This window comes from Bos grunniens, chromosome 15 (assembly GCF_055505025.1).
Source record: "Bos grunniens cultivar Pamir isolate PY7600 chromosome 15, Bosgru_T2T1.0, whole genome shotgun sequence".
In the NCBI taxonomy this organism is placed as follows: Eukaryota; Metazoa; Chordata; class Mammalia; order Artiodactyla; family Bovidae; genus Bos; species Bos grunniens.
In genome coordinates this window covers 29,461,207-29,485,020 of record NC_141179.1, presented here as the reverse complement: position 1 = coordinate 29,485,020, position 23,814 = coordinate 29,461,207, and the positions used below count along the sequence as shown (strand labels likewise).

General features: G+C 41.5%; 2 protein-coding genes and 1 long non-coding RNA gene across 9 annotated transcripts in view; 2 read left to right on the top strand and 1 right to left on the bottom strand.

The window, feature by feature from the left end:
- Window positions 1–5,430: 5,430 nt before the first annotated feature.
- MPZL2 (myelin protein zero like 2) lies at window positions 5,431–16,637 on the top strand. Of its 2 annotated transcripts, XM_086339495.1 has the most exons (6): window positions 5,431–5,644; window positions 6,734–6,900; window positions 7,359–7,569; window positions 9,997–10,144; window positions 13,030–13,104; window positions 14,709–16,637. In XM_086339495.1, exons 1-5 carry the CDS (start codon window positions 5,587–5,589, stop codon window positions 13,091–13,093), a joined length of 648 nt encoding a protein of 215 aa, XP_086195621.1. In that variant the 5' UTR covers window positions 5,431–5,586; the 3' UTR covers window positions 13,094–13,104; window positions 14,709–16,637. The 2 variants fall into 2 exon arrangements, with proteins under 2 accessions (XP_086195621.1, XP_086195622.1); XM_086339496.1 differs by lacking the exon at window positions 9,997–10,144.
- LOC147357533 (uncharacterized) lies at window positions 6,641–18,074 on the bottom strand. Its single transcript, XR_015141903.1, has 2 exons — window positions 17,894–18,074; window positions 6,641–7,712 (listed from the first exon to the last, which is right to left on the bottom strand). It is a non-coding gene; the product is annotated as an uncharacterized LOC147357533 (long non-coding RNA).
- Window positions 17,880–23,814, top strand: part of MPZL3 (myelin protein zero like 3) — a 27,210-nt gene continuing 21,275 nt past the window's right edge. For 4 of the 6 annotated variants that reach the window (XR_015141902.1, XM_086339492.1, XM_086339491.1 and 1 more), the window contains exon 1: window positions 17,880–18,023. Coding sequence is in view for 3 of the 6 variants with exons in the window: in XM_086339492.1 (XP_086195618.1) it covers window positions 17,951–18,023 (73 nt within the window). In the remaining 3 variants the exon portion in view is untranslated. Of the gene's footprint in view, window positions 18,024–18,072; window positions 18,205–23,814 lie in introns of those variants that run through there. The other 2 variants (XM_086339493.1, XM_086339494.1) reach the window with 2 other exon arrangements.

Sequence of the window (23,814 nt, the reverse complement as noted above, 5' to 3'; positions counted from 1 at the left end):
ATATGCAGAGTACATCATGAGAAACGCTGGGCTGGAAGAAACACAATTTGGAATCAAGATTGCCGGGAGAAATATCAATAACCTCAGATATGCAAATGACACCACCCTTATGGCAGAAAGTGAAGAGGAACTCAAAAGCCTCTTGATGAAAGTGAAAGAGGAGAGTGAAAAAGTTGGCTTAAAGCTCAACATTCATAAAACTAAGATCATGGCATCTGGTCCCGTCACTTCATGGGAAATAGATGGGGAAACAGTGGAAACAGTGTCAGGCTTTATTTTTGGGGGCTCCAAAATCACTGCAGATGGTGATTGCAGCCATGAAATTAAAAGACGCTTACTCCTTGGAAGGAAAGTTATGACCAACCTAGATAGCATATTCAAAAGCAGAGATACTACTTTGCCAACAAAGGTCCGTCTAGTCAAGGCTATGGTTTTTCCTGTGGTCATGTATGGATGTGAGAGTTGGACTGTGAAGAAAGCTGAGCGCTGAAGAATTGATGCTTTTGAACTGTGGTGTTGGAGAAGACTTTTGAGAGTCCCTTGGACTGCAAGGGGATCCAACCAGTCCATCCTAAAGGACATCAGTCCCGAGTGTTCTTTGGAAGGACTGATATTGAAGCTGAAACTCCAGTACTTTGGCCACCTCATGCGAAGAGTTGACTCATTGGAAAAGACTCTGATGCTGGGAGGGATTGGGGGCAGGAGGAGAAGGGGACGACAGAGGATGAGATGGCTGGATGGCATCACTGACCTGATGGACATGAGTTTGAGTGAACTCTGGGAGTTGGTGATGGACAGGGAGGCCTGGCCTGCTGTGATTCATGGGGTTGCAAAGAGTCGGACATGACTGAGCGACTGAACTGAACTGAACTGATCTTTGAAAGAGTCTACCTGCAATGCAAGAGATGTGGGTTCGATCCTGGGATAGGGCAGAACCCCTGGAGAAGGAAATGGCACCCCACTACAGTATTCTTGTCTGGAGAATTCCAAGGAAAGAGGAGTCTGGCAGGCTACCATCCATGGAGTTGCAAAAAGTAGGACATGACTGAGCGGCTAAACACACACACACACACACACACACACTCATCTTTGCAACTAACTATACTTTGCAAACTTTGCAAATTAACTATACTTGAATTTATTTTAATGGTTTTTTAAAAAGTGAGAAGGGAAAGCTTTGAGTCATCAACCAGCACATACTCTACCAACTGTCTCATAGTCTCCTGGCCTAGAAGCCACAATGAAAGCTAAACTTTTTACCTGTTTTCTGAAGACTCAGACTCCCAGCCTTCCCTAACCAACAATTCCAATCTACAGTTCCTTTTCCTTTTTTTTTTTTTTTAACTTTTTCTGGTTTAGAAGGTCTCCTGCCTGCAATGCAGAAGTCTGCCTGCAATGCAAGTGATGCGGGTTCAATCCTTAGGTCAGGAAGATCCCCTGGAGAAGGAATGGCAACCCACTCCAGTATTCTGGCCTGGGAAATCCCATGGACAGATGAGCCTGGCGGGCTACAGTCCATGGGGTTGCAAAGACACGACTTAGGGATTAAATGTATACAAACAATCCTGTGGATACCACATTCCACCCATCTGCTTCTCCTCTCTATTCATCCTTTCAGGGCTGGGTCAAAAGTCACAAAAACGGTGATTACTTGTTTACATCCACCCTCCACCTTCCAATCCTCTTCAGACTGATTCCTCCCTGCCCCAGCCCCAGGCAGAAATGTCTAATTCTACTTTGCATTTCTAGCCCAGCAACAAAGTAATAAAAATTTCATTAAGCTTTTCTAGTAAGAAAGACATATGGACCAAAACTTTTGAGTAAATAAATACTTTATTTGAACCTCCCTAAGAGCTAAATTATATGTTTTCCTTGCTTCACAGAATGTTATTTTCATCTTGTAGTGAAAAAAAAATTTTTTTTTGCCTAGGATGCTAAGACAACAATTTTTACATATATTGATACGGGTCAATTAACCTTTTTGTCTTCTGAGCCCCCAGTGAGTTTTCTACTGACCAAAGCCTAGGTACCCACTAGAAATATTTTTAGGAGGGAATTCCATAGCAGTCCAGTGGCTAAGAGTGCGGCCTCCCAATGCAGGGGGCCTGAGTTTGACACCAGTTGGGGAACTAGATTCCACATGCCACAACTAAGACCCAGGTATCAGTTCAGTTCAGATCAGTCGCTCAGTCGTGTCCAACTCATTGAGACCCCATGAACCACAGCATGCCAGACCTCCCTGTCCATCGCCAACTCCCAGAGTTCACCCAAACTCATGTCCATCGAGTCGGTGATGCCATCCAACCATCTCAGCCCGATGCCATCCAACCATCTCACCCTCTGTCGTCCCCTTCTCCTCCTGCCCTCAATCCCTCCCAGCATCAGGGTCTTTTCAAATGAGTCAGCTCTTTGCATCAGGTGGCCAAAGTATTGGAGTTTCAGCTTCAGCATCAGTCCTTCCAATGAACACCCAGGACTGATCTCCTTTAGGAGGGACTGGTTGGATCTCCTTGCAGTCCAAGGGACTCTCAAGAGTCTTCTCCAACACCACAGTTCAAAAGACCCAGGAATAGCCAAATGAATATATAAGTAAGTGAATTTGGAAAAAAAAAAAAAAGAAATATTTTTTAGGGAATGTGTAGGGGGAGGGATAGATGAGGTGCTTTCAAAACTGAGTATACCGTAAAATTTTAATGACAATCAGAATTTTTCTCTGGAAAAGTTTAAACGGACACAGTGATGTCTCTGAAAACTTCACTTTTCTTCCTTTATAATTTTTTTTTTGGTTGCACTGGTCTTTGTTGCTGCATGTGGGCTTTCTCTAGCTGTGATGAGCGGGGGCTTCTCCTTGCAGTGATGCTTCTCTTGTGCAGAGCACAGGCTCTGGAGTGTGGGCTCAGTAGTTGTGGCACATGGACTTAGTTGCTCCGTGGCATGTGGAATCTTCCAGGATCAGGAGTTGAACCCGTGTCCCCTGCATTGGCAGGCGGACACCTATCCACTGGGCCACCAGGGGAGTCCATTTCTCTTCCTTTCAATCTCCAGAAGTCCTCTTCTTTTTCTCTCACTTGCCCAGATACAAACTGTAACTAAGGCCTCACCCAGGTGCCTCCACTTCTGATCAGAGTCCTGCTGATCGGCACCCTGGGGACTCTTAGGGACAGGCCTCCTTTTTCTTTAGTGTTTTCTCTACTTAGCAAGTCCAGCCCTTGGTCTCTCCCCTCCCAACCCAGGGAGGGGAACCGGGTGACTCTGCTGTTAACTGGAAGGAATTGGGCGTTGTTGGGCACCCCGCCAGGAACTTGAACTCTGCTGAGGAGGAATGGGCTCTGGGCAGTGGCTAACTCCCAGAGCAGCGCTGTCTGCCTGCTCTCAGGGCGCCTGGCTACCTAGGGCAGGGTGGGGAGGAAGTCTTCCCTCCTGACGACAGTTTGTTCAGCTCTTCCTGCCCTGATTCCTCTCCTGCTGCTGTTTGCTGCATCCCCTGAGCCCTATGATAACTCTACCTCTCACCAAAAATTTGCAGTTTGTGGTAGACTTCAAAACTTTAGGCTTCTCCTCTCCTTCGTTTAGAGCTGCACTGCCCTGCAAGATGAAAGCCAGCTGAGGCTCAAGTTTCCTTAACTGCTTTTCTTTCTGGCTCCTGGAGCTGAACCTCTTGGACCTGCATGCCAGAAAGGCTCTTTTATTCTATCACCATTTAAAATGTTTCCCCAGCATTCTGATTTGAGGTTGACTGCTGACTGTGTGTGTGTGATTTGACCTAGAGGCTGACAAAGGAGCCAAACATCCTGTGTTCAGGAACACTCTTCCCAAGACACTCAGGCTGGGATACCACGCCTCTTCATGTGTGGAGCCCCTGATTTCTCAGTTCTGATGGGGGCTATTTTGGTTGTTGTTAACTTTTTTTTTATGACACATCTTTCTCCTGCTGCTTTTCTCTCTTTTGCTTTTTTCTTCTGTAACCTGCCTCTTTCGGTGGAATTTTCTCTTTGCTTCCCTCTTTATGCTGTTTTATTTTTTCTAGTCAGCTTGCCCCTTCCTCTCGGTCCTAGAAACTTCTTTGTTCTGCGGTTTCACTGGGAGATTTTATGAATCACTTAAGAGTTTCTAGATCGATAATCCAGGGATAGCAATTCATTTCTTCTGTTCTGGGTTGGATTACTGGTCAAACCTGCTTCTTTTTGGCCGTGCCACGCGGATTGTGGGATCTTAGTTCCCCACTCAGGGATTAAACCCTGGACCTAGGGCAGTAAGAGATTACTTCTTAATTGCATGGGTAACTCATCCTCCTTCTACTGAGTTTCCATACAGCTTCACTAATTTGTAACAATTACCCCTCATCCTTACAGACAAGGAGACACCTTGTCTCACTTCAAATCTTCAGCTCTTCAGATTTCTCAGACAGTTGACTGCCCCCAAAATGGCAAATAAAACCTGAAGTACAAAAAAATTATTAGGAAAAGCTTTTCTTGAGGATCCTCTGTCTGATTGCTCACATGAGCTATGATTTTTGTGGAAAGAGCACTAGACTAGGGCAAAAAAGAGAACTCCCCCGGCAGTCGAGTGGTTAACAGGCATACACTTCCACTGCAGGGGGGCATGGGTTCGATCCCTGGGGAACTAAGATCTCACATGCTGTGTGGCCAAAAAAAGTAAAAAAAAGTTCCAGTTCTGCTACCTATTGGGTGTGCAAATAAATCACCTCTGGGTTTTTAGTGTCTGTCTTCACTGGTGAAATGGGAACACTTTTCAGGGAAGTGTCGTGTCAATAAAAGCGCTTTGCAAAGTGTCTTGAGATACCACACGATTCCTCTTTACATCCTTCAAACATAAAGGGTCATTAAAGTCTGAGATTTATTTTGGTCAGTCTGTTTTAGACGGGGGTGGGGTGGAGGGGGAAGAGGGTTTTCAGGGGAAATCTACCAGCTAGAAAAAGCGCAGGGATCCTTGTGGTAACATTTGGTTAAAATCAAGTATACAAACTCTAGGACTTTTTGAATACAGAGGGTCCTAAGGAATTCTGATTATTTTGGAGGTGGTAATCCAGTTCAGGCTACTGTGGCCTGAGGGCGGTGCTTTGATAAGTGAAATCACTGCAGGTAAGTTCAACATTCACTTCTTAGGCAAGCTTAAAACCTGGCCCACACGCACACATTTAAAAAAAAATAAAATGTGTGCGTGTGGGCCAGACCCAGCAGTCTGGGACCTTTCAGACAGGCACCACCTCCTCTGGCTGTTTCTGAGGCCATCCAGAGGCCAGGGTCCAGATGAGCTGAAAAGACAGATCTGCAGCGTCTGGGACTTTGTGTGGACGTGCCTGTAGCGCGGAGGGTGGAAGGGAGGCAAGGAAGGAGGGGAGGAGGGTGTTGGGAGCTGAAGCCCCACCTTTCATTCCAGCAAAGTGCACCGGCAGAGCAGGAATGACTCACAGGCACGGGTGCTCAGGTTCCCACAGGTGAGGCGACAGACTCCTTTCTCCGGAAAAACGCTGAGGCGCTCTCTCCGCCAGGAGTGGCCTTGGCAGGGTGCTGGCGCTCTTGGTCTGCCCGGTCTGGTCTCTGGGGCCAGGGCTGGGTTTCCCTCATGTATGGCAAGAGCCCTACGCGTGCTGTGCTTTTTCTCCTTGGCTTACAGCTCACAGGTAAGAGCTCACGAGCTTCTCTGAGCATTTCCTCCACTGCCTATCCTATAAAGTTAGCTCATTGTCCCAGAAGTTGCGAGTCTTTTACTGGAGCCTGAGCCACAGTTATATTTTGCTTTAGTGTTGACTTTAATGAAACTGAAGTGGGGGTTGTTTTGGGGGAACTGCATTTGGAAAAACAGGTTTAGGTGCGTTCTGGTTGCCAGTGATTGGGGCACAGAGAGGGTTTTCTAATCTCAGATTACACTCCATTTTTTGGTGGCTGCTCTCCACCTCCCACTACAGGCAGAACCCGGCTCTTGGATTTCTGTGTGTGGGTCTTGTCAGACTCTGGACAGCACTGGGAAAGCGGAGATGGTTAAGGAGAGAGACCCACTGTGGCTTGCTAACTGCCCCAACATGCACATACTAAATGTAAATATCATGCTAAAAAAACGCTACATGGTATAAAGGTTCCAGCCGTACAAGCAAGCTAAACTGTCTGGGGCTGATTAATTCCGTTTTTTTCCAGAAGACTAGGAATAGTAGGAAATTCACTTAACAAGGACCCTTTCTGGAAAACTTACTGCTAGGGGACCATTATACATATAACGTATTATGGTTAATCTGAACAGAGGTCTAATTCATGTTCTGATTAGTTTTAATTTTTTTTGTTTCTGCCTTCAATCTTATTTGCCAATGTTTATAGTTTGTTAGAGCAGTTTTGAAGTGTGTACCATGAGGCTAGGGTATCGTGTTTTAGACAAAGTGTGACTGCTAAGTAAAGTTTACTGTGTGCTATTTTTAGTTGTTAAAGGAATGGGAGGGTCAAGGTTACATGTAGGTAGGAATACGTGGTGGGTGAAACTGAGTTTGAGTGAGAGCTGGGGCATCTCACATCTGTTGGATGCCCTGCTGCTGCTGCTGCTAAGTCGCTTCAGTTGTGTCCGACTCTGTGTGACCCCATAGACAGCAGCCCACCAGGCCCCGCCGTCCCCGGGATTCTCCAGGCAAGAACACCCTACTCAGACCTTTATTTTGGTAGTGTCAGCAGAAATTCTCTTAAGACACATCTCCCGTTAACCCTTCATTGCCTTTTTTCCATTGCAGCTCTTTGGCCAACAGCAGCTGTGGAAATTTACACTCCCCGCGTGCTGGAGGCTGTCAATGGGACAGATGTTCGGTTAAAATGCACTTTCTCCAGCTTTGCCCCAGTGGGTGATGCTCTCACGGTGACCTGGAATTTCCGTCCTCGAGATGGGGGCCCTGAGCAGTTTGTAAGTTTGGGGCCCTTGATTAGAAAAATAAGCCAGTCCATTTCTCCTGGCCCTTTTGTATTTTTCTTGGCCATAAGCACAGGGTACAGCTGGGGAACGATTCTTGGCACAGAGACAGAACTGAGAGGCTGGTGGAGGGGAAAGCAAGAGGTTGTTGCAGGAGAGCTGCAGACCGGACAGTCAGGCTTGCTGGTGCTTCTCTTTTGAAGATTTTTTTTGATGTGGACCATTTAAAAAGTCTTTATTGGATGTGCTCCAATACTGTTTCTGCCTTATTGTTTTGGTATTTTGGCCACGAGGCACGTGGGAACAAGGGATCAAACCCACACCCCGTGCACTGGAAGGTGAAGTCTCAACCCCTGGGCTGCCGGGGACGCCCCGGTGTCTCTTGTCTGCTCCTGCTGTCCGTCTCCCTGCCCAGGTGCCGAGTAACACCTCTGGTCGTGGCTCCTCTCTAGGTTTTCTACTACCATGTGGATCCCTTCAAGCCCATGAGTGGGCGCTTCAAGGACCGAGTGGCCTGGGATGGGAACCCCGAGCGGTATGACGTCTCCATCCTCCTCTGGAAGCTGCAGTTTGATGACAACGGGACATACACCTGTCAGGTGAAGAACCCGCCTGACGTTGATGGGCTGATTGGGGAGATCCAGCTCAGCGTCGTGCAGACCGGTAGGTGATGCAGAGACAAGTTGTTTTTGGAAAGTATGAGAGCTTGTAGAAAATAGAGGGGCAAAGTTTTGTGATGGCTGAAAGAGTAAGAGAGGAGGACCAACTCTTTGGATCTGGAGATTGCAGAGGAAGAGTGAAGAGTCCTGGGGTAAAAAGAGAAGGGCTTTGTTTGGCTGTGGAAAGAAACAGAAAATAAGGCAAAGGGACCTAGGGAATCGGTTACAAAAATGGCATTGAGATCGTGAAAGGGAGAGGAAGCAATGCTCTGATAAAAGGCTAACAATAAGTCCATTCATCCACTCAGTCACAAGATACTATTGAGTACCTACTCACTGTCCAAAGTGCTTGACATGTACCATCTCATTTAATTCTCACACTCACTGTTGGAAGTAGCTACCAATAATGGTAGCTATTGTTTATCGAGCCCTTCCCACATGCAAGGAGATTTATGTAACGCATCTAATCTTTGTTGTTGTTCAGTGCTAAGTCATGTCCAACTCTTTGCGACCCCATGGACTGCAGTGACCCCATGTATTGCAGCGTGCCAGGCTTCCCTGTCCTTCACCATCTCCCGGGGTTTGCTCAAGCTCATGTCCGTTGAGTTGGCGATGCCGTCCAGCCACAGCATCCTCGGTCTAATCTTTACACACATCAATCCACTGTGCTCTTAGTGCTCCCCTCCCCCCATCTTACTAATGAGGAAACCAATGCTCATACAGGTTAAGTCACTTGTCCAAAGTCATGGAGCAGATAAATGGAGTCACTCAGAACTCAGACCCAAGCATCTCTATCTCCAAAACTGTGCTCCATCTAATGCACTGTATTGCCTGCAGGCCTAGAAAGGACAACCTAGAAAACTGCCAGATAACAAAAAGTAAAGACCACAAAACTTAACAGTTGTAAATTTGGGTCTGAGTCACTGCTACAGTTTATCAGCTGTAAATAAATTTTTTTCTTCTGTAAAGTGAGAATAATAGAGCTAAGATTATGATGAGGATAAAATGACATAATAAAAGTAAAAATCCCCAAAGTCTAAATTGTACTGAAAATTATAATAGCTAACATATATTGAAAGTATTATGTGCAGGCACAGCATGGAACAATTTACATAAGCAATTTTATTTTTTTATAAGAACTCAAGAAATGAGTATTGTTATCTCTACTTTATACATTGAAGAAACTGAGGCTCAAAGAAGTTAACTACCCAAGTCACATAGGAGCTGGTATTTTAACCTAGCTGTCATTGGTGTATTCTCTTAACCAATACGTTACTATCCAAAACATAAAAGCCTATAAAATGGTATGAAATCCTTTTAGTCCTAGCATCATCCTTCAAGGCCCTATCAACAGAGAGCTGTGTGACTTTGGAGAAGTCATTTGAGTTTTGAAAGAAGTAATGTAATGTCTTTGGATCTCAGTTTCTTCTTTGCAAAATGAACAGGTAGATAAGAACCCACGGGTCTTAAACATACTGGGATGACTCCTCTGAGGACCTAATGAAAGCCTAACCCCTAACCCCTGTTTACCTTAAACAAGGCACACAATCTGACATGGATTTCGTGGGTTTTTTCTCCTTCATCCCACCTTCCCTGCCCTCTTCCTTTACAGACTTGAGGCTGGGGAACCCCTGGGCTAGATATTCGCTAATGTCCTTTCTAGCTCTAGGTTTTTTGAAATTTAAATCAGAAATCAAGCTCAAAATCAAGAGACCCAGACTTCACAGTCTCTAACCTTGTTTAGGGACCCTTCCCTCTGGGTTCTTTCTTACCTCATTGATCCACTAGAGTACAGTTACTTGCCTTTCTTTCCTGTGGGCATCAGTTCCTTGAAGGTAATGTCTTTTCTGGCTTTGTATTTCCACCAAAGTGCTAGGACATAATAAACTCTTAATAAACCTGAATAAATGACTGACTGAATGACAGAGGTGAGAAGGATTCAGGGAGAAATAAACACTGGATTTGATTAGGTCAGCAATAACCTTACCCCATTAGCTAGGTTACCTGCCCCAGTGATTCCCAAATTTTTTGCATGCAACAGAATCACCTGGAGGACAAGTTAGAACACGTTGCTGGGCCCCACCTGTAATTGGGTAGATCTGGGGTGGGGCCTGATGGAACTTGCCTTTTGAAGTTCTCAAGTCATTCTGTAGCTGCTTCTCAAGTCATTCTGTAGCTGCTTCTCCTAGGACCATAGTTTGAGAACCACTAAAGTAGTCTGTGGGAGAAGGCAATGGCACCCCACTCCAGTACTCTTGCCTGGAAAATCCCGTAGTGTGTATGGCTTTCCTATTGCTACCAGAGTTTACACAGTTAATATAGTAGAAAGGAATATTTCATTTAAGGATGAAAACACACCCCTATTATATCTTTAGATTTCATCACAGTCCTCCTCTTTTCAGAATCCCAACTTGATCTTTTCTCCTTACAGTACGCTTCTCTGAGATCCACTTCCTGGCTCTGGCCATTGGCTCCGCCTGTGCACTGATGGTCATAATAGTAATTGTGGTGGTCCTCTTCCAGCATTTCCGGAAAAAGCGACGGGCTGAAAGAGCGCATAGAGTGGTGGAGATAAAATCGTAAGGCTGGGCAGTTCTGGAGAAGTCTTCTTCGAACACTGTTTTATGGCAACTCTTGGTATTTTATAGCGGGGCTAAATCATTCTTGAACAAATGTCCTTTCTTTTGGGTAAATCTCATACAGAATTCAAATTCACAGGATGGATAAATTAGGGTGTGAATTAGTAACTTTAGCTTTTTCTGTATCAAAATACAGTTGATTTACACTGCTGTATTAGTTTCAGGTTTACAATCAGATCAGATCAGTTCAGTCACTCAGTCGTGTCCGACTCTTTGCGACCCCATGAATCGCAGCAGACCAGGCCTCCCTGTCCATCACCAACTCCTGGAGTTCACTGAGACTCACGTCCATCGAGTCAGGTGTACAATAAAGTGATTCAATTATTTACACACACACACACACACACACACACACATATATATATATATATATATTCTTTTTCAGGCTCAATTCCCTTATAGGTTATTACAAAATATCGAGTATATTTCCCTGTGCTATACAGTAGGTCCTTGTTGGTTCACTATTTTATGTATTATAGTGTGTATATGTTAGTTCCAAACTCCTAATTTACCGCCCCCCCCACCCTTTCACCCTTGGTAGCTGTAAGTTTGTTTCCTCTGGGGTGTTTAGTTTCTTAATGTTAGGGATGATTTCATCATAGTCTTTCTTTACTATGTAGGATTTGATATACAAAAATTTGCTTATGTAAAGCTTTTCTAGGATATTCCTTCCTTTTAATGTAAAGCATACATTTCTAAGAACCACTGGGCTGTCAGCAGGGCCTCTGAATCAGTGCCTAGGAAAGTCAGCCATGCTGATGTAAGGTACACTATATATATATATATATATATTTTTTTTTAGATAAAATTTACATATAATAAAATTCATTATTTAATGTTCACAAAGTTGTGTAACCATTACCGCTAATTCCAGAACGTTTTCATCACCTCCAAAAGAAACTCCATACCTTTTAGCTATCACTGCCTATCTTCCTCTCCCACCCTGCCCCTGACAGCTACTAATCAATCTGCTTTCTGTCTGTATGGATTTGCCTGTTCTGGACATTTCATGTAAAGAGACTCATATAACATGTGACCTTTTTAAAAAAATTATATTTTTTTAATTTGAAAAAATTTTTATTTAAAAAAATATGTGACCTTTTATGTCTGGCTTCATTGACTTAGTATAATGCTTTCAAGGTTAAACCATGTTATAGTATGTCATTCCTTTTTGTGGCTGCATTATATTCCATCATATACATATACCACATTTTAAAAAAGTATTTATTTTTTAATTTACTTGGCTGCATCAGGTATTAGTTGTGGCACATAGGAACTTTCCTCACAGCATGAAAGGCTTCTCTAGTTGGAGGGCACATAGGCTTAGTTGCCCCAGGGCATGGGGCATCTTAGTTCCCCAACCAGAACCCACGTCCCCTTCATTGGAAGGAAAATTCTTAACCACTGAGCCACTAGGTTAGTCCCCACATTTTGTTATTTGATTCAATTGACGGACACTTAAAATTTCCCCACTTTTTGACTATTAGGATTAATGCTACTATGAATATTCATCTACAAGTTTCTGTATAGGCATATGTTTTCCAATTTTCTGGAGTATATAAATAGGAGTGGAATTACTGGGATGTATAGTAACTCTACATTACCTTCTTGAGGAATTGCTGGACTGTTTTCCAAAACAGCTGCACCTTTTCATATTCCCGCCAGCAACGTATGAGGGGTCCAGTTTGTCTGCATCCTCAACACCACTTGTATTGTCTGTCCTTTTGATTACAGCCATCTAAGTGTGTGTGAAGTGGTATCTCATTAAGGTTTTGATTTGTATTTTTCTAACGACTAATGATGCTGGGCATCTTTCCATGTGTTTATTGGCTATTTTAATATCTAATTTGGAAAGATATTACTCAAATATGTTAAATATTTGAATTTTTGAATATGTGAAACCATTTCCAAGTTAGGGTATTTGTCTTTTTTTTTTTTTTTAAGGTCCTTATATATTTTGGAGTATACAAAAGCACCTTATTAGATAAAGGATTTGCAATTATTTTCTCTCACTCTGTGGGTTGCCTTTCCATTATTGTGACTGATGTCCTTTGCAGCACAAAAGTTTTAAATTGTGAAGAATTCCAGTTTATCTTTTTTCTTTTGTTGCTTGTGTTGGTGTCATACTAAGAAACCATGGTTTAATCCAAGGTCAAAAAGATTTATGCCTGTTTTCTTCTAAGAGTTTTACAGTTCAGTTCTTACATTTAGGCCTTTGATTCTTTTATTATTATTTTTTGATTCATTTTCAATTAATTCTTATATATGGTGTGAAGGAGGAGTCCAAATTCATTCTCTCACAGTTGTAATTTTTTTCAGCTGTCCCAGCATCATTTGTTTCTTTCCCTCAAGAAATATTTACTATAGTAAACAGAACTGATTTTTAAGGAGCTTAATGAATCCAACTCTGAGCTAATTTGAATAGAATACAATTGATAAACATTTCTAGATCAGTCTTTTTTTGCCTTTGTTTTGGTTTTAATTTTATGCTTTTTTCTTTTTTGAATAAGAAGTAGAATTAGAAGTACAATACTAATGCTAAAGTATCTGTTTTAAATACCTGGAGTTCCCAAGTGATAACTTCCCTCTAGCAATATTCTGAAAAGTGTCTAAATCCACATACCCAGGGTCATGTGGAGGCATGGGTATTATTAGTTAGACAGTACTAGTGGTTTAGTGCTCTGTAAGCGTGATCTACTCCCAGGTACATATAGTTCTTACACAAATTTGGGGGAATATATCTAACCTGAAACTTTGTATACAGATTTGCCTCCCTTGTTCCTTGTCTTGTTCTATTGACATTGGTTTCTGCTTCTATGTTACAGAAAAGAAGAAGAAAAGCTCAACCAGGAAAAAAAGGCTTCTGTTTCTTTAGAATACACAGACTAACAGTCTACATGGTAAGTTTCACAATTGGGTTGATTTCTTTCCTTAGCTTACTTGCACGTCTCATCTCTACTGTAGATCTCCTAGATGATATGATTGTTCGGTGTTTCCTGTATGAAATGAAAGGAGCTGGGCAGAGAGATAAGTCTTTTCTTGTGTTATGGATGGCTTCCCCTTTGAGTGTGTTTTGTGCAAAGGACTAGAAAGTTAGAACCCCCTATCATTAAAGCTGAGAATTCTATGATTATTTGAAACTTTGGGGTTATATTTACCACTTCCAAGAATAATAAATTAACTTGCAATATGTAAGTAAATTTTTTTAAATGAAAGAATTAATATTTGCTCTTTTCTTTTCTTGTAAACTAATCATGGCAGTTCAGAGAGTGACTCAATAGATATGCTTGACATTTTGACAAGAGAACTTTTGTATTCTTTGGAACTGATTTCAACTCCTCTCATTTAGTTTTTGGGACTATGAACCTAATTTTAGCGTGTGTAATTTTGTTTTTCCAGTTTTTAGGTTTATTAGGCTTAAAAGGTAGGTTGATTTATTTTAATACGATTACAATTTCTATTCCCTGAAGTCAGCCCACTATTATCATTTGCAAAAAGAGCCACAATTTTACAGCCTAAAGCTCCAGGGAAAGTTCACAAGAATTTATAAAAACAGTATGGAGAAAAATGATTCTATTGTAAACCTAGGAAAAAAATTTGGTATCACAGAAATTTTTACCAAGGGCTATTTTTAAAATCAAGCAGATTTTCTAAGTCAGGGGCATGGAAAATAAAGACAGAGGATGTTTAAGATTAAAAGAAATTTAAGGGAGTGATACAATCAAGTGCAGTGTATGACTTTTGACTGGATGGATACTAGTTTGAATGAACTAGTTGTAAAAAGAGTTGGGGGTACAATTGGGAAAGTCTTAATATGAAAAATGTCAATATGGATAATATTAGAGCATTATCATTAATTTTTATCAGGTATAATAAAGATATTATGCTTACACAGGCAGACATACATATTTTAAAAATGCATATTGGAGTACTTGGGGGTAAAATGTCAGAAATTTGTTTTAAAAACTCTAGGCCCCCCCATATGTTATTTATAGCAGGTACAATTTATAGCTATACAATTAAGTGAGAGTGTATTCCACACACTGACTTCTTTGTTTTTCTGTATATTTGATTTTCTTTATTATAAAGGGGTTGGGGGGAGACAGAGAGAGAATGTATATATGTGAGTAAGCAGCTATGGATCATCCAAGGGTCTATGCGAGGCAGGGATTATGAATTAAGGACACTGACCCTGAGAACTATGTAATAAAGATCAGGAAATTTTTTTAAAAGTTAAATTAGGAGAGGACAAATATACTTAAGAATATTTTTCTTCACAATGGGAAATAGATCTAGTAATATAACTCGGTGGACGTGAGTCTCAGTGAACTCTGGGAGTTGGTGATGGACAGAGAGGCCTGGCGTGCTTCGATTCGTGGGGTCACAAAGAGTCGGACAGACTGAGCGACTGATCTGATCTGAATATATATATATTCACGTCAGGTATTCCTATTGCACTCTTGCCAAATGCATTATCCATTTAAACTTCTGCTTTGTATTTCAGGAAGCTGAAGATTTCCCAGAACAAGAACCCTAAGATAAGCTGGAGTTAATGGAAGCTTTTCTTTGGCTTTTTCGGTTGTGACCTACCTTCCAACCAGTGCTGCAGTATATAACCACCTAGACCAGCAACGTTCCTCTGGAGCCAGCATAGGGCCCTTCTTGAGCAAATACCACCAGACTCACAAACAGCTCTGTTACTAAGGTTTTATTTAATTTCAGAGTGCAAATATTTTTCAAATGCTCACTAGGTTTTATATACTAAGAAGCTATATTTTTGCCCTTAAACACTCCTTGTGGATTATGATTTATATTCACATATACTGGCCTCAAATGAGATAAAAACCAAACTGTCTGTTATGTTTACTTTGGTATATTAATTTCTTTAGAGCAGCGTTTTAGCTACTAAAGTTAACATGTTTATTCTTTCCTTCTCACATGCTTGATTAAAAGGTGAGCTAATTCTTTCAAGAGTTTTGATTAATTAACAGAAAATCCTAAATTCAAACTGCTAAAGAACAGTTTGATTTTTATGGCTCTCCTTAAGTATGAGACACATCTTATTTTATTGAATTTCTTTCAATACCCTAGATGGCAGGGTTTTGTTTTTGTTTGTTTTTGGCCAGTTGACCCAAGGTTTACAGTAGCACAAGCCAAAACCACAGAGTAAATAGGGAAGGTGATATAAATGCTAATAGATTGACAAATGCCACCTCAGGATGAAATGCTTGTTACTTTTTTTCTGTGCTCTGCTAAGTGATCTGCTAAGGTGAAATGCTTGTCACCTTTTTTCTGTGCTCTTATTTTTCACGAGCAGTGAATGACTGTTTAGATTACTGTATTCCCCACTTCCAATTCAATTATTTACAACAACAGAGCAAAATCTATGCTCATTTGTAGACTGGAATCTTTAAGCAGTTAAATGGAAGGATTCTGAAGTAGTATATTACAGTTTAAAAATTGAGGGCTAATGAAAAAAAATCAACCCTAAGTTGTGATAATTTTCTCTAGTGTTATACAAAGCTCTGAGAACTGGAAGAGATTACATTTTTTCTTTCTTTTATTTATTTTTTGTTTTAATACAGCTTGATACTTTGTTTTCACCAACTAGGCTGAGGATATTATTTCTTTTAACAAACTGGAATTTCAAAGCAGTTTATTTGTATTTAAAGATGATGAACTTTGATTTTTTTCCCCCAATACTAAAAAAAAAAAAAACCCACCCTGGTATAATTTACTTATGAACTTGAAATGCTTCTCATGCCTGTCTCATTTTGCTTTTTATGCTGTCTAAAAAAGTAGTTTCAGTACCCAGTTTTGAAACTAAAAATCAGATTTAAAGTCCATTATTAGCTTTCATTCACATTTTCTTTTTTTCTTCTACATTCAACCTTTGAAAATATAGTAAGTGGATATTTCTTCAAACAGATGGCCTGGATAAATAGTAACTGCTGCTGCTGCTAAGTCGCTTCAGTCGTGTCCGACTCTGTGCGACCCCATAGACGGCAGCCCACCAGGCTCCTGGTCCCTGGGATTCTCCAGGCAAGAACACTGGAGTGGGTTGCCATTTCCTTCTCCAATGCAGGAAAGTGAAAAGTGAAAGTGAAGTCGCTCAGTCCTGTCCGACTCTTAGCAACCCCATGGACTGTAGCCTACCAGGCTCCTCTGTCCATGGGATTTTCCAGGCAAGAGTACTGGAGTGGGGTGCCATCGCCTTCTCCGATAAAGAGTAAAGAGATAGTTAAAAACTCATGGAAGCTGTTTCCAGCAAAACCTGTAGTTTCCGTGTCTTGATTAAATGCTCAAGGGTTAATACAGCCCCACTGTTCAGTATCTTCTACTTACAGAGAACTTTTGTATTGTAATTTATTTTTTATTGTGCCTTAAACACTATGTAAATAACCGTCAGTAATAAAGCATTACAATTAAATAATTTGCTTATACAAAAATCTAAAATTTTTACATAGCAGGTAACAGAAAACTGATGGGAATGTATTTTACCTCTATTGAAAATTTTTCTAAGGAGCAGCCTGGAAGTCAATAATAGAATTAGTTTCTACTGGGTAAATAAACCTATATGAATTTCCACAGAATTTTCACATTGCTTTGAATAACAGGATTGAGCACAACAAACTACTTAGTTTGGGGACTCTTTTGAAGGAACAGTATCATCTATCCCATCTGATACTCTTACATTACCTTCTTAATAGAGAAAACTACCAGCTTTCAAGTCTGGTAAAGAAATGCAAGTTGAAAAATGTGAAGTTATTAACTATTCCAAAAGCTGAAGCATATTTTCATTCCCTTGCTTTCATTAAACATGCGTAGATTCCAGGAGAATAGACTGACTAATAATTAAAGGAAGGTACCATCCCATTTCTTTTTCAGAAGAATCTGACACCGCCTCTTCATTGCACTTCAAGCACTGTGAAAACACTTTCTCACTTTTCCAACCAAAAGAAGCATAAGCCTCAGCTCCTTTTTGTAATGATTTCATCATTGCCACTGTCAGCAGTAATTTAAATGAAAGAAAGTGAAGTCGCTCAGTGGTGTCCGACTCTTTGCGACCCCATGGACTGTAGCCTACCAGGCTCCTCCGTCCATGGGATTTCCCAGGCAAGATTACTGGTGTGGGTTGCCATTTACTTCTCCAGGGGAACTTCCAGACCCAGGGATCGAACCCGAGTCTACAGTAATTTAACAGACACCTAATTTAAACTTAGGTACGTACTGAGATGGATGCTGTATTAGCTACACATACACACAAAATACAAATCAGTTTTGTACAAACTGCCCACGAAGGCCTAATACAAATTTATCTATTCACTGAATGACCCTGTATACTCACTCTCCAGGGTTCCTGTGAACTCTTAAATGCATAGAAATCTATTCCGAAAGCATTCAATAAAATAATCTGTAAGGAGTTAAAGGATTTCTGGCTTAGAGTCAGAGGATCAAGACGATAAAGTCCTGCAGAATTCCATTACAAAAGTCAATTCTCCAAAGCCTGTCCGACTTCATTTCGAGTAAAAGAGAATAATGAACTCCTACTTGAGAGTTAAGCGTCTCTGACTGGAAGTGAGCAAGTCCAGGTGTGGCTCTGGAAAGATGCCACGTTGCTATGGCAACTTAAATCGCCATTTTAGGTCTTCTCGCGGCCTCCCGCCCAAGCGTCACTTCCGGTGTTACCTGTGTGGTTATCGGGAGCCGTAAACAAGGTGTGCAAACTTCTGGAGACCTGTCGGGATGCAGCAGAGCGGGGTTCCTGGAAGCCGTGGCTGCGCTCTGTGCCCACTGCTGGGTGTCTTGTTCTTCCAGGGTGAGTGAGCCGGCGGCGGGCTCGACTTACACTTCCGGCCGGGGGCTCAGGGAAGATGGTCGCTTTTCCGGTTCCGGTGGGGGGTCTGAGGAAAGCCCCCACTGAGCTTCTGGGAAGGAAGGAAGTAAGCGGGAGGCCGTGGCGGGGGATGTTCTCGGAATTACCACCCACTGAGCAGGGGGTCGGTTGCTTGTCAGTGTTTTCCCGAGCCCCTGAGAGCTCGACCACCTTGCGTGACTCTTGTATTGGGGCGAGGGCGCGACTTGATAGAAACACGGAGGGCACTGATTTTGGGGGCACCTGGCATTATCTTGTGATGAGTTATCAACGGTTGACTCGGCTGTGGTCTTGTGGGCCTTATCTTCTGCTTAGGAGAGAACAGTTCTAGTCTTCAGCAGTTTGTCCCAGTAATTTTGGGAAAGTAAATTCATGATTGTTGGCAATTTTATTTTTTGTAAGAGATTGTCAGGGCCAAGGAAGTAAAACATTTGTTAGCCGCAGAAAGGATGTGCTTTGATCTCGTGATAGTGATGCATTTGTTGAGGAAAAGCAACTGCTTTAGTATTTTAATAAGTTTCTTTTTTTTTAATGGAAGGTAGGGAATGTCAATTCTGTTAAAATTTTAATTAAACATCCGTTAATATTCACTCTATGACATAATATTAAAATTTGGATAAGTTTTGCTTTCATTCAGTTTTCAAGTTGCATAAATTTCAGTCAACCTAATTACCTTCATCTAGGGTGCAATTATTTCCTGGATTTTTGTGTATGTATGTGTTTGTCTTCCCCAGGAAATCATATGTTAGTAGAGCTAGCATTAGAGTGAATTGTTAACTTTGTAAAAAATTTCCCTGTGGGAATTTCTGAAGAGGACCTTTGACATAAAGGCTTCAGGTGTTGTAAGTCTCAGCAGGTAGGGCTAGGGAGTTTTTATTTATTTGATGATGACTAGTATTTATGCCGCCAGGACACTCCCTGATCCTTCCCAGCTTTTCAGCTAAATTATTTTGCAATATACTATTTAGGCTGAATTGCTGTCACTCTAAATAATCCTGGTTTCCTGTCTCCCTCTTTCTCTCTCACACAAATGTTCAAATATTACCCTATTGAAAAAAAAAATTCTAGAAATAGTGGGTGATCTCACAAACTTGAAGTCATTTCACATTAAAAAACATCCATCAATTCAGCAGGCCAAAAAAATCCAAGTGTTCAAAGTTGAGTTTATGATCTGTATATACTTGTTGATTTATCTTTTGCCTTGAAAAGCAAAAGAAAAACCAAAACAGATATATTGAGATATAGTTCATGTGCCAAATGATTTACCTATTTAAAGTGTACCATTCAGGGAATTTGGGGATGGTCCAGTGGTTAGGATTTCTTGCTTCCACTGCAGGTGGCAGGGGTTTGGTCTCTGGTGGTGGTTCAGTGCTAAAGAATCTACCTGCAGTGCAGGAGACACAAGGCTCAAGTTCTATCCCTGGGTTGGGAAGATCCCTTGGAGGAGGAAATGGCACCCCACTCCAGTATTCTTGTCTGGAAAATCCCATGGACAGAGGAGCCTGGTGGGCTAAAGCCCATAGGATCACAAAGGGTCGAACACGACTGAGCACGAGCACAATAGGGAACTAAGATTCTGCATGCTGTGCAGTGCAGCCAAAAAAGAAAAATAAAGTGTATTGTTTACAGTTGTGCAATTATTACGACAGTTTTATAACATTTGCATCATCTCAAAGAGAAACTGCATAGTCATTAATAGTCATGCCTTATTCTTCCCACTCCTCTGGTCCTGGCAAACACCAATTTATTTTCTACTGCTGTGGTTGCCTATTCTGGATATTTCATAGAATTGGACTTGTACAATATGTGTTCTTTTGTAACTAGGTTTTTTTTTTTTTTTTCACTTAGTGTGTTTTCAAGGTTCATCTATTTTTGGGAGGTCTTACTTTTGAGTCTATTAGGTAAGAGACTTTGGTTTCATTCCAAGTTACCTGCCTTGCCTTTTCATATTTTTGTTGTTGATGTTTAGTTGCTTAGTCGTGTTCGACTGTTTGCAACCCCATGGACTGTTAATAGCCTACCAGGCTCCTCTGTCTATGGGATTCTCCAGGCAAGAATACTGGAGTGGGTTGCCATTTCCTTCTCCAGTGCATCTTCCCGACCCAGAGACTGAACAGAAGTCTCCTGCTTGGCAGGCGGATTCTTTACTGTCTGAGCCACCAAGGAAGCCCAAATATGTAGAACCAGTGGATTAAGACTCCTAGAGCTTACACTTTTCTCTTTTCCATCTAAGTGTACAATTTTATGAATCAAAGTTTGACAGATTTGTATTTTGGAAAATTGGGTGTATAAAATTGGGAGTTTTATAATTTCCCCCCATTTCTTCCATGTATAAAATTACGTATGCTTAAATATGATTTTCTTGTTTTCTTCCCAGATTAAAAAAGTTTTTTAATTTATATATTACTTCTGTTGGCTATTTTTACCTGGCAAAATGCTTTTCCCTCTGCATGTGTCCTAAGTCACTTCAGTCATGTCCGACTCTGGAATCCTATGGACTGTAGCATGCCAGGCTCCTCTCCATGGGATTTTCCAGGCAAGAATACTGGAGTGGATTGCCACGCCTTCCTCCTGGGGATCTTCCCGACCCAGAGATTGAATCAGCATCTCATGTCTCCTGCACTGGCAGGCAATTTCTTTACCACTAGTACCACCTGGAAAACCCTTTTCTTTCTGGGGAAAAGATAAATATCCATTAGCACATTAGGCCTAGGGTGAAAGTTTCTGAATGAATGTAACTTTGGATGGATGTTTTTTTCCTCATTTTTTTTTTGAGTGGAAGAGATGAATTATTTTATATCCAGTGATTTTAGAATACTTTTAATTCCAGTAAAACATGTAGAGGAAAGTGCCCTTGTCATAAGTGTACAGCTTAGTGAATTTTGAGAAACTGAGCATGCCTGGTTAGCTAACCAGAGCCAAAATCAGGATGCAGGTTGTTACTGACTTTCCAGAAACTTTCCTCATGCCTCCTTTCAGGCTTTCTCCCTTCTCCTCCAGGGGAACCAATGTTAGTGTAGGTTTGTTTAGTTCACCATGGATAAGATGGTTACTTTTCTGTAACTATACATTGAAGACCTGCTTATCTAGTGTTTAAAGTTCAGTAAGGCCTGGCGTGCTGCAGTTCATGGGGTCACAAAGAGTTGGACACGACTAAGTGACTGAACTGAACTGAAAGTGACTTTACATATTGATCGCTTTGTGGCAAAATTATGTTCATGGAAATGGAGTTTCTATAAAGAAGAAAGTTTCTAGTAGGTAGTTTTATTGAAGGTGTGCTTACTATAATTCAGTAATCAAAATTTGCTCAGAACTTGTCATTTTTATGCTTACTTTATAGCAATTTTCATTTTGTAAAGGGAAACTCTTGGTTTTTTCCATTGAATAAATATTACTGAGCATCCATAATATGCTAGGTTCCATTTGGATGAGTTTAGGATCTATTGAATCAGACAGACAAGTCAACAGATTATTTTAGAATCTAATACTAAGCAAAATGCACTAGAAACCATGACATCACAGAGGAGGTGCCCTTAATCTGCTAAGATGATACAGGGAAGACTTACTGGAGGTGTCTCAAAAATTAAATCTTAAAAGACAGATAAGAGTTAGGTCTTGAAGAATAGAAAATGGAGCTTCCCTGGTGGCTCAAATGGTAAAGAATCTGTCTGCAATGCAGGAGACCCAGGTTTGCTCCCTGGGTTGGGAAGATCCCCTGGAGAAGGGACTGGCTACCCCATGGACAGAGGAGCCTGGTGGGCTACAGTCCACGGGATCACAAAGAGTTGGACAGGATTGAGCTACTAACACAACAACAGTAGAGAAAGAGAGTAAGGAAAAATTCCAGACATAGAAACATAAACAAGGGATGGCGGTATTAAGTAATTTTCCAAACAAATTTGATTAGATTAACCTAAATCCCATGTTGACCCCAGGTATATCTCTGTGGTCAGGAGGATGGTGTGCTGGATCTAGTTCCTACTGGCTTTCAAGAGTTGATCATGCATGTGTCTTCCTAACTCGCATTCACAGACTTTGCCATTTGTAGCTTGAAAATGGCCATGGTGGGAGTATCTGTACCACAGAAATTGTGAAACCCTACACACTTGGGTTTTCTATTTTTAGTTTTTCACCAGCACACCTCTGGATGTAATGATTGGTTTAGGCCAGTCTGAGGCACCATCCAGAGCTGGGAGTGAAAGTTAAAGTGAAAAGTGAAAGTTAAGTAGCTCAGTCGTGTCCCACTCTTTGGGACCCTGTGGACTGTAGCCCACCAGGCTCCTCCATCCATGGGATTCTCCAGGCAAGAATACTAGAGTGGGTTGCCATTTCCTTCTCCACGGGATCTTCCCAACCGAGGGATTGAACCCAGGTTTCCCACATTGTAGGCAGACGTTTAACCTCTGAGCCACCAGGGAAGCTGGGAGTAAGTAGGGTCTATTTATTCTTAATTTGCTGTTCTCTCACCAAATCCATTCACTTTTCTTCTCTGTTTTTCCTACTCCCCGGAAAGCTAACCTATAAACTACATCATCCAGGCTCCCGTCCTCTGGCTTCCAATTAGATTTGGTCAATGGGAGGCATTGGCAGGAGATTGGAAGGCAGGAGGAGAAAGACATTTTTCTTCCATACTCCCTCCCTGTCATGGTGCCATGGTTGATAGTGGCTGTGGATACAGCTTCTGTCAAATGGGCCACACATCCACCTCTTACCAGGCTGCAGTAACACCATTTCCTCTCTTTGCCCCTCAGGACTGGAGTGGTAAAGACTTTGTGCCTTCGTTGGGGATCTGACCCTGAGAAAGACGGATAAGAGTTAGACCTGACCCTGACCCTGAGAAAAGTCCCTCTGAAAAGTGGCCCATACACTTTTTAAAGTCTTAGCTGACTCTGCCTTCTGTTTCCTGCCTGGACATTGACAGAGGCCTGCAAGCTTTTGGGCTATGTGGGAAAGGTGGATATCCTGAGAAAATCTGGGTATCGTGAAGAAAGGAGATGAGGAAAGGAATGGGTATTGAGCTGGTAACAAACAAGAGTTCACTACCTTCAGGTTAGAGTCCTGTGGTGGTGATAGTCAAGTGAGTATATCCTGTAATAGTTGGACACTCAGAGGCAGGTCATGGCAGGCGACATACTTTGGGGAATCATTTGTGGTTGTGAAATCTGTAAAACTGGATAAGGTTGTCTAAAGAGAACATGTTGAAAGCAGGACCATGGGCTCAGGGTGAACTCTGAGCAACACCAATGTTTAAGAGATGGGGTAGGAAAAAAGGAGCCTTAGAAAGAAATTTGATAGAAACTCTCAGAGAAGTGGAGTGTGTACGTGTGTATGTATATGTAACACAGTGTGGAGATTTGGTTGGAGGGAGACTAATGAGATTCTGATTTTATAGCTTTAATCCATATTTCTTCTTTGGTATAAACCAGGATTGGCAAACTTTTGTAAAGGGCCAGATAGTATTTTAGGCTTTGTAGGCTATATAATCTCTGTTGCAACTATTCAATTTTGTTGGAGTAGCACAAAGGGATCCCTACACAATACATAAATAAATGGAGCTGGTTGTGTTTGAATAAAAATTTATCTATAAAAAGATGTTATGATACACACTACTATATATAAAATAGATAACTAATAAGGACCTACTGGGTATCACGGGGAAATCTAATAAATATTCTGTAATGACCTATGTGGGAAAAGAATCTAAAAAAATAAATACCTGCAAGGAGATCCAACC

What these genes read in the sequence shown, in the direction of transcription:
- MPZL2 (XM_086339495.1), top strand. Translation starts at nt 5,587, where the DNA reads ATGTATGGCAAGAGCCCTACGCGTGCTGTGCTTTTTCTCCTTGGCTTA. An exon ending in ATGGGGGCCCTGAGCAGTTT is followed by an intron (nt 6,901 to 7,358) that starts GTAAGTTTGGGG and finishes GCTCCTCTCTAG; the next exon opens with GTTTTCTACTACCATGTGGA. An exon ending in GCTCAGCGTCGTGCAGACCG is followed by an intron (nt 7,570 to 9,996) that starts GTAGGTGATGCA and finishes TTCTCCTTACAG; the next exon opens with TACGCTTCTCTGAGATCCAC.